Source organism: Ciona robusta, chromosome 1 (genome assembly GCF_009617815.1).
Source record: "Ciona robusta chromosome 1, ASM961781v2".
NCBI lineage: Eukaryota > Metazoa > Chordata > Ascidiacea > Phlebobranchia > Cionidae > Ciona > Ciona robusta.
The window spans coordinates 4,607,810-4,618,047 of NC_143235.1; the positions used below are offsets into that span (position 1 = coordinate 4,607,810).

General features: G+C 37.1%; 2 protein-coding genes across 2 annotated transcripts; both read right to left on the bottom strand.

Moving 5' to 3' along the window:
• Positions 1 to 43: 43 nt before the first annotated feature.
• LOC149741670 (coadhesin-like) lies at positions 44 to 5,105 on the bottom strand. The gene is made up of 7 exons (XM_089887900.1): positions 4,725 to 5,105; positions 3,941 to 4,116; positions 2,997 to 3,174; positions 2,184 to 2,354; positions 1,363 to 1,512; positions 720 to 884; positions 44 to 304 (listed from the first exon to the last, which is right to left on the bottom strand). Exons 1-7 carry the CDS (start codon positions 4,789 to 4,791, stop codon positions 90 to 92), a joined length of 1,122 nt encoding a protein of 373 aa, XP_089744026.1. The 5' UTR covers positions 4,792 to 5,105; the 3' UTR covers positions 44 to 89.
• Positions 5,106 to 5,238: 133 nt separating this feature from the next.
• On the bottom strand, positions 5,239 to 10,225 carry LOC149741671 (coadhesin-like). The gene is made up of 7 exons (XM_089887909.1): positions 9,920 to 10,225; positions 9,136 to 9,311; positions 8,192 to 8,369; positions 7,379 to 7,549; positions 6,558 to 6,707; positions 5,915 to 6,079; positions 5,239 to 5,499 (listed from the first exon to the last, which is right to left on the bottom strand). The coding sequence occupies exons 1-7, from the start codon at positions 9,984 to 9,986 to the stop codon at positions 5,285 to 5,287; spliced, it is 1,122 nt and encodes a 373-aa protein (XP_089744035.1). The 5' UTR covers positions 9,987 to 10,225; the 3' UTR covers positions 5,239 to 5,284.
• Positions 10,226 to 10,238: the final 13 nt, after the last annotated feature.

Below are 10,238 nucleotides of genomic sequence, written 5' to 3' on the forward strand. Positions count from 1 at the left end.
GTTCGGAGTGAGCAAGACCGTATAAGGCAACAACAACACGGACTGGCTTGAACCTCTTCGAGGTCGGTTTATTACAAATTGCTAGAAAACTAAGAAAATTGAGCACGTAAGAGTACAAAAATAGCGCATGCGCTTATATAGGTAACAACTGCGATTCCAAACATAGTGAGATCGAAGTCAGCAGATGGTGGGGGGTTTGTACAACTTCTGTATCGACTTCTGAAACCTCTGTTTGTGCAATGTGCTGATGAACATTGAGCCCATGGTCGCCACTCATCCCATCCACCATCCACAGGACATGAACCTAAAAACAAAACATTGTATAATTTAACCAAAGTAATGACACCATCAACAGGTACAATTCTTTCTATTCTATATTGGTAAGGTTTGATAGCACAGCCTTCTATAAGTCCTAGAACTTGGGCCAGCATTGTCCCAATATCCAAAAAATTTTCTTAGTGACCATTGACCGCTTAGTAATAATTAAAGTAATAATTAATTAGTAAATAAACACTGTTCTGTAGCACTAATAATTTTAAAATATTTTTGGCGCCTGTTGAAAAAACAGTTGGTGGTCATGTTAGGACCCCTCGATTAAATAAAAAAAAATTAGTTTTAAAATATGCACCCAAGCCATATAAGCTTTGTATAGTTTAAGTTCATATAAGTGCAACTAACTTAAGTAGGAAATAAAGTTTTCATTTTTTTATTTAAATTACCGATTCCTCTACAAGTAGAAGTGTCTTCTTCCTCCCCACTACAGGCAGGATTGTCACCCACAGGTTCAGGACACGCACAAACTCTTTTTCTTTTTCTTGTTCCCACCATATCTTGGCAAGCTGAATCACAATTTCCCCACGAAACCCACGCACACCAAGAACCATCTGTGACAATGAATTGTTAAACTGCTTTGTTAATAAATTACAAACATTTTTTCAATGAATAAATGTAGCTTACTTTATCCTCGGTCCCCAAAAAATGATTGTTGTTAAACACGGGTGGTCATACACCTCTTGCCAGCTTATGAATTACCAAGTATGTTAATTTAATTTGTGGGTGATTATGTTTTGGGGATTCTTTTATTTCTCACGTGTGGCTGTTAATTTGGACAACCCATTAGTGAACACTGGGTTTGACCAATTGCCGTCTTGCCCAAGGACACATACACCCATAATGGTAGCAGCTAAGAGTCTTGAACCCATTACCTCTGTGTTAGAGACAGGCGCACCAACCAACCGTGACAGGGCGCCAGACTTAATAACCTAATAAATTTGGATAAAGAATTAAACCAAAACTAAACTAATTGAAAAACAAATCTTGAAGCCAATAAAGTGATTTAAATTTGCTTTGCAAAAGCCTAACCTTCACAAGGTCTTTCATTGCATGGAATATAATCCTGTGATTGGCCTTCACATGTTCCACCACTGTTAAGAACACAATGCCTAATTCTCCATAATTTTCCATTTCCACAAGTTGCTGTGCATGTTCCTTGGCTTGCCCACGCTCCCCATTCTAAAATTTTATATTTTAATTTAATGAGTGTAATGTATGAATGTAACTTGCTTTATCCTCGCGTGGCCAGAAAATACACCAGATGAGCATTTTCAAGATGATACATACACATAAGATTGAGAAAGTATTTAAACAAATAAACCAAGTATATAATGTTGCTGTGTCCTTTTAAAACTTGGTTATGAGATGTTTTATTACATCTGTTTAAAACACGTCAAACATTCATAAAATGTATGAATGTAACTTACAATCTCATCCAGCAATTCCAACTTTGTTACTGCATATGTAACATTATAGGTGATTTTTTAAGACTATTGTAATTTATGTTTGACAAATTAGACGACCCATAAAAAACCACTAAGTTTTGTAATTCCTATAAAGTTGTGCAGATACTATATGTGAGCACCAGTGAAAAATCCTTCGGTACCCCATAGATTAGCCTGGTACAAAGTGTAACAGGTTGGTGGTTAGGGGTTATTAGTCATAGGGCAGGAGCTGGTGGGTATATGAGTTATGGGTTTTATGGGTTGGTAGTTAGGAGTTAATGGTTGGGACTTGAAATATATTGTAGCGTGAATTCTTTACTAGATCCCACATATGTAAACACCAGTGTGTAATGAAAGCTGCAGTATATTCATAAATTAGTTACATTTGATAAAATACAAACATACGTGCACATTCCCCCACACTGCAATCTTTAAATTGTTTCCTTGGACCTATACACTGCTGTCCACCACACGATGGGGCTGGTGAAGAGCAAACTCTCGAACGGAATTCGATTCCCATCCCACACGTTGTGGAACATCCACTTGAGGCCGACCAAGGGCCCCATTGTCCATCAACTAAAACAAGAAATATTTGACATTTATAAACAGGACCGTACAGATTTATTAAATACATGAAAACCCTTGCTGTTAAGAAAGCTTTAAATTCCTAAGCAAACTATTGCTTTTAAAATACTATCCTCTCATTTAATTTGACAAGTAGATATAAAATATGTTAGGTAATAATCCCCAAGCAACACAGCCTTCATCACGAGTATACACAAACATGAGCCAAATTAAAATGGATGAATGAATGTAACTTGATTTATCCTCGCATGGATATAAAGCAGCAGTCGTTATAACACAGGTGTTCTGTTTCATACACCTTCTGCCAGCTTAAGGGTTACCCTATATGTTACTTTGTGGGTGATTATTTTTGTGGACTTTCTGATATATGGGTGATAATGGATGATTTTTTTGATGTTTTTGTCCATTACCAAATGGGACAAGAAAATAGAAATAAAATGTACCATCTTACCCTAACCTACTATATTATAAAGTGGGACGTTTTAAGTAGTCCACAGTTCTATTTTCACTATACATGAATTTTAACTGTCCGTATTGTACTACCAAAACACATGGGAATCACCGAAAGGTAAAACACCGAAGTTTCGCCAATCTATCTGACATAAAAATCAAATATAGGAAACACGTAAACACCTGGACAACAGGGTTGCCATAAGCAACGCCTGGTTTCGAATCTAGTACGCCTTCGCCCTCCAGCGCAAACGTGAGTACTACACCTTGTTCTTCTGTTCTGAGAACCAATTCCACAGGTTTGACTGCAGCGTGACCAATGGCTCCATGGCGCCCACGTTCCTCTAATCTTTCTGCATGACTAATAAAATAAGAACACCTTTAGGATAGTTTTTTTACCAGTGTTACACTCTAATCTCTTTCCGTTCTTATCGATATTGGCGTATACTAGAATCTGTGTTCAACCCTTCGCCGCTATAGCACGAGTGTTCTGTTTCATACACCTAGTGCCAGCTTACGAGTTACCAAGTATGTTACTTTGTGGGTAATTATTTTTTGGGAAGGAGTTTTTATCATGTATGGCTGATAATTTAAACAACCCATTTGTGACCACTGTTGGGGAAATTGCTGTTAAAAATTGTCTTGCCCAAAGACACATATACGCCTACAATAGTAGCAGCGTCGAGCCTCGAATCCATCTTTTGGATAAAGGCGCTAACCGCTTTGGCATTGCAAAGACCTTACAGAAGTTGTATGTGCTTTGTATAACTGTAAACTTCATAATTACAAACAAAATTTGTATAGTGCTGTTGGGTAAGATGGAGATACCTTTGGCACATAATTCCCAAATATCCTAATCATGTTTTAAACAATTAACAACGTTTTATAGGACTCGTGTTAATACGGTTTTATAATTCTTTGAAAGTTCTTTTATTTTCTACCAAATGGGACGCGAAAACAGAATAAAAGTTGTCCCACATTACCCCAACCTTACTATAGCTCATCTTACCCCACCGTACTATAATTCCATTAGGATTATGGTAAAGCCTATTTCAAGTCAAAAGGGTAAAACTTGGTTTCAAGCTTCAAAGTTTATGTGACGTATTTATTCCAGACAGGCGAGTTACCGTGCAATGGTAGGGGAAACCCCATGCACTAGCAGATTTTCTCCTGCAACACGAATGAAACGATTTGATGAAAACGCCACGTTCTCTTCGAAGGCCACCCATTGTATATCGACAGTTGCCATTCATTGGGTCATAAATATTCCTTCGCGAGAATACGAAGAAGCAAGCCTGGCCATCTGTACATAAAACTCGAAAATTTTACGCTAGATATAAAATATGGTACTGTGGGGTAAGATAGGACACCTTTAGCACTTAATATCCAAATATCCTGATCGTGTTTAAAACAATTAACATCAGACTATTTTAGTCGCCAGTATACTGCTTTATAATTCTTTGTTTACTTCCAATTGGGATGAGAAAACCGAATAAAAAATGTTCCATCTTCCCCCGCCCTATAATGTACTTAAAAAAGTAATCTGTTACAATACTTTGACGCATATCATACAGTAGGGTGGGGGAGATGGAACACCTTTTAACTCCATTTTCTCGTCCCGTTTAGTAGTAAACAAAGAACATTCAAAATATCATAAAACTATATCCTTACGACTCCCATAGACCGTTGTTAATTATTAAAAACACGATCAGGATATTTGTATATTATGTGCTAAAGGTGTCCCATCTTCCCCCACTCTACTATATCACTTAACCACCACTTGTAGGTAACCGTTGGTAAAACAGTTTTAAAATATGAATGTATTAATCAATGCTATAATTTAGCACAGATTAACACAAGAAAACAGCTTTAAATTTTGTACATTTAATCGAACCATAATATAGAACTTACCTGCAAGAAGCAGCCAATAATTGGCGACGAACAAGAAAACAACGCTAATAATCAAACTCAATCGCATTTTAAACTTCTGCGTGGCTTTTGACAAGGGTTATACTGTCGGTAAAATATTCGACCGCGTTTCAAGCAATCAATTAAAAAACTTCCGATTGGATCTAATTATGACGTGGTTTCTTTACACCAAGCGCGCTCGCAAGGACACAAATAACTACTTCTTTCAATTGATGTCTCGACACGTACAGAACAATCGGTGATCAGAATCCAGACAAGTCGATATTGAAACCACAGCGGCTTTACTTTGCGGAAGAATACTATTTCCGTTCCATGGAAAACACTGCAATGCTAAACTCTTCCTTTAACTAGAAATAATAACTTTTGTGGGAAAAATTGGGAAAAGGAAGAGAAGGGTCACGTGTGTTGGTTTGTTTACGTCATTTCAATCGAAGTTGTGTATTCACTATTCAAGTTCGGAGTGAGCAAGACCGTATAAGGCAACAACAACACGGACTGGCTTGAACCTCTTCGAGGTCGGTTTATTACAAATTGCTAGAAAACTAAGAAAATTGAGCACGTAAGAGTACAAAAATAGCGCATGCGCTTATATAGGTAACAACTGCGATTCCAAACATAGTGAGATCGAAGTCAGCAGATGGTGGGGGGTTTGTACAACTTCTGTATCGACTTCTGAAACCTCTGTTTGTGCAATGTGCTGATGAACATTGAGCCCATGGTCGCCACTCATCCCATCCACCATCCACAGGACATGAACCTAAAAACAAAACATTGTATAATTTAACCAAAGTAATGACACCATCAACAGGTACAATTCTTTCTATTCTATATTGGTAAGGTTTGATAGCACAGCCTTCTATAAGTCCTAGAACTTGGGCCAGCATTGTCCCAATATCCAAAAAATTTTCTTAGTGACCATTGACCGCTTAGTAATAATTAAAGTAATAATTAATTAGTAAATAAACACTGTTCTGTAGCACTAATAATTTTAAAATATTTTTGGCGCCTGTTGAAAAAACAGTTGGTGGTCATGTTAGGACCCCTCGATTAAATAAAAAAAAATTAGTTTTAAAATATGCACCCAAGCCATATAAGCTTTGTATAGTTTAAGTTCATATAAGTGCAACTAACTTAAGTAGGAAATAAAGTTTTCATTTTTTTATTTAAATTACCGATTCCTCTACAAGTAGAAGTGTCTTCTTCCTCCCCACTACAGGCAGGATTGTCACCCACAGGTTCAGGACACGCACAAACTCTTTTTCTTTTTCTTGTTCCCACCATATCTTGGCAAGCTGAATCACAATTTCCCCACGAAACCCACGCACACCAAGAACCATCTGTGACAATGAATTGTTAAACTGCTTTGTTAATAAATTACAAACATTTTTTCAATGAATAAATGTAGCTTACTTTATCCTCGGTCCCCAAAAAATGATTGTTGTTAAACACGGGTGGTCATACACCTCTTGCCAGCTTATGAATTACCAAGTATGTTAATTTAATTTGTGGGTGATTATGTTTTGGGGATTCTTTTATTTCTCACGTGTGGCTGTTAATTTGGACAACCCATTAGTGAACACTGGGTTTGACCAATTGCCGTCTTGCCCAAGGACACATACACCCATAATGGTAGCAGCTAAGAGTCTTGAACCCATTACCTCTGTGTTAGAGACAGGCGCACCAACCAACCGTGACAGGGCGCCAGACTTAATAACCTAATAAATTTGGATAAAGAATTAAACCAAAACTAAACTAATTGAAAAACAAATCTTGAAGCCAATAAAGTGATTTAAATTTGCTTTGCAAAAGCCTAACCTTCACAAGGTCTTTCATTGCATGGAATATAATCCTGTGATTGGCCTTCACATGTTCCACCACTGTTAAGAACACAATGCCTAATTCTCCATAATTTTCCATTTCCACAAGTTGCTGTGCATGTTCCTTGGCTTGCCCACGCTCCCCATTCTAAAATTTTATATTTTAATTTAATGAGTGTAATGTATGAATGTAACTTGCTTTATCCTCGCGTGGCCAGAAAATACACCAGATGAGCATTTTCAAGATGATACATACACATAAGATTGAGAAAGTATTTAAACAAATAAACCAAGTATATAATGTTGCTGTGTCCTTTTAAAACTTGGTTATGAGATGTTTTATTACATCTGTTTAAAACACGTCAAACATTCATAAAATGTATGAATGTAACTTACAATCTCATCCAGCAATTCCAACTTTGTTACTGCATATGTAACATTATAGGTGATTTTTTAAGACTATTGTAATTTATGTTTGACAAATTAGACGACCCATAAAAAACCACTAAGTTTTGTAATTCCTATAAAGTTGTGCAGATACTATATGTGAGCACCAGTGAAAAATCCTTCGGTACCCCATAGATTAGCCTGGTACAAAGTGTAACAGGTTGGTGGTTAGGGGTTATTAGTCATAGGGCAGGAGCTGGTGGGTATATGAGTTATGGGTTTTATGGGTTGGTAGTTAGGAGTTAATGGTTGGGACTTGAAATATATTGTAGCGTGAATTCTTTACTAGATCCCACATATGTAAACACCAGTGTGTAATGAAAGCTGCAGTATATTCATAAATTAGTTACATTTGATAAAATACAAACATACGTGCACATTCCCCCACACTGCAATCTTTAAATTGTTTCCTTGGACCTATACACTGCTGTCCACCACACGATGGGGCTGGTGAAGAGCAAACTCTCGAACGGAATTCGATTCCCATCCCACACGTTGTGGAACATCCACTTGAGGCCGACCAAGGGCCCCATTGTCCATCAACTAAAACAAGAAATATTTGACATTTATAAACAGGACCGTACAGATTTATTAAATACATGAAAACCCTTGCTGTTAAGAAAGCTTTAAATTCCTAAGCAAACTATTGCTTTTAAAATACTATCCTCTCATTTAATTTGACAAGTAGATATAAAATATGTTAGGTAATAATCCCCAAGCAACACAGCCTTCATCACGAGTATACACAAACATGAGCCAAATTAAAATGGATGAATGAATGTAACTTGATTTATCCTCGCATGGATATAAAGCAGCAGTCGTTATAACACAGGTGTTCTGTTTCATACACCTTCTGCCAGCTTAAGGGTTACCCTATATGTTACTTTGTGGGTGATTATTTTTGTGGACTTTCTGATATATGGGTGATAATGGATGATTTTTTTGATGTTTTTGTCCATTACCAAATGGGACAAGAAAATAGAAATAAAATGTACCATCTTACCCTAACCTACTATATTATAAAGTGGGACGTTTTAAGTAGTCCACAGTTCTATTTTCACTATACATGAATTTTAACTGTCCGTATTGTACTACCAAAACACATGGGAATCACCGAAAGGTAAAACACCGAAGTTTCGCCAATCTATCTGACATAAAAATCAAATATAGGAAACACGTAAACACCTGGACAACAGGGTTGCCATAAGCAACGCCTGGTTTCGAATCTAGTACGCCTTCGCCCTCCAGCGCAAACGTGAGTACTACACCTTGTTCTTCTGTTCTGAGAACCAATTCCACAGGTTTGACTGCAGCGTGACCAATGGCTCCATGGCGCCCACGTTCCTCTAATCTTTCTGCATGACTAATAAAATAAGAACACCTTTAGGATAGTTTTTTTACCAGTGTTACACTCTAATCTCTTTCCGTTCTTATCGATATTGGCGTATACTAGAATCTGTGTTCAACCCTTCGCCGCTATAGCACGAGTGTTCTGTTTCATACACCTAGTGCCAGCTTACGAGTTACCAAGTATGTTACTTTGTGGGTAATTATTTTTTGGGAAGGAGTTTTTATCATGTATGGCTGATAATTTAAACAACCCATTTGTGACCACTGTTGGGGAAATTGCTGTTAAAAATTGTCTTGCCCAAAGACACATATACGCCTACAATAGTAGCAGCGTCGAGCCTCGAATCCATCTTTTGGATAAAGGCGCTAACCGCTTTGGCATTGCAAAGACCTTACAGAAGTTGTATGTGCTTTGTATAACTGTAAACTTCATAATTACAAACAAAATTTGTATAGTGCTGTTGGGTAAGATGGAGATACCTTTGGCACATAATTCCCAAATATCCTAATCATGTTTTAAACAATTAACAACGTTTTATAGGACTCGTGTTAATACGGTTTTATAATTCTTTGAAAGTTCTTTTATTTTCTACCAAATGGGACGCGAAAACAGAATAAAAGTTGTCCCACATTACCCCAACCTTACTATAGCTCATCTTACCCCACCGTACTATAATTCCATTAGGATTATGGTAAAGCCTATTTCAAGTCAAAAGGGTAAAACTTGGTTTCAAGCTTCAAAGTTTATGTGACGTATTTATTCCAGACAGGCGAGTTACCGTGCAATGGTAGGGGAAACCCCATGCACTAGCAGATTTTCTCCTGCAACACGAATGAAACGATTTGATGAAAACGCCACGTTCTCTTCGAAGGCCACCCATTGTATATCGACAGTTGCCATTCATTGGGTCATAAATATTCCTTCGCGAGAATACGAAGAAGCAAGCCTGGCCATCTGTACATAAAACTCGAAAATTTTACGCTAGATATAAAATATGGTACTGTGGGGTAAGATAGGACACCTTTAGCACTTAATATCCAAATATCCTGATCGTGTTTAAAACAATTAACATCAGACTATTTTAGTCGCCAGTATACTGCTTTATAATTCTTTGTTTACTTCCAATTGGGATGAGAAAACCGAATAAAAAATGTTCCATCTTCCCCCGCCCTATAATGTACTTAAAAAAGTAATCTGTTACAATACTTTGACGCATATCATACAGTAGGGTGGGGGAGATGGAACACCTTTTAACTCCATTTTCTCGTCCCGTTTAGTAGTAAACAAAGAACATTCAAAATATCATAAAACTATATCCTTACGACTCCCATAGACCGTTGTTAATTATTAAAAACACGATCAGGATATTTGTATATTATGTGCTAAAGGTGTCCCATCTTCCCCCACTCTACTATATCACTTAACCACCACTTGTAGGTAACCGTTGGTAAAACAGTTTTAAAATATGAATGTATTAATCAATGCTATAATTTAGCACAGATTAACACAAGAAAACAGCTTTAAATTTTGTACATTTAATCGAACCATAATATAGAACTTACCTGCAAGAAGCAGCCAATAATTGGCGACGAACAAGAAAACAACGCTAATAATCAAACTCAATCGCATTTTAAACTTCTGCGTGGCTTTTGACAAGGGTTATACTGTCGGTAAAATATTCGACCGCGTTTCAAGCAATCAATTAAAAAACTTCCGATTGGATCTAATTATGACGTGGTTTCTTTACACCAAGCGCGCTCGCAAGGACACAAATAACTACTTCTTTCAATTGATGTCTCGACACGTACAGAACAATCGGTGATCAGAATCCAGACAAGTCGATATTGAAACCACAAAAATTGGGAAAAGGAAGAGAAGGGT

Coding starts and splice junctions, on each gene's coding strand:
- LOC149741671 (XM_089887909.1), bottom strand. CDS start 9,986: ATGCGATTGAGTTTGATTATTAGCGTTGTTTTCTTGTTCGTCGCCAAT. Junction 6,708..7,378: donor CAGTGTGGGGGAATGTGCAC/GTATGTTTGTAT, acceptor ATAAAATTTTAG/AATGGGGAGCGTGGGCAAGC. Junction 6,080..6,557: donor CAATGAAAGACCTTGTGAAG/GTTAGGCTTTTG, acceptor TCATTGTCACAG/ATGGTTCTTGGTGTGCGTGG.
- LOC149741670 (XM_089887900.1), bottom strand. CDS start 4,791: ATGCGATTGAGTTTGATTATTAGCGTTGTTTTCTTGTTCGTCGCCAAT. Junction 4,117..4,724: donor TTATTGGCTGCTTCTTGCAG/GTAAGTTCTATA, acceptor TTTTATGTACAG/ATGGCCAGGCTTGCTTCTTC. Junction 305..719: donor TTCTACTTGTAGAGGAATCG/GTAATTTAAATA, acceptor TTTTGTTTTTAG/GTTCATGTCCTGTGGATGGT.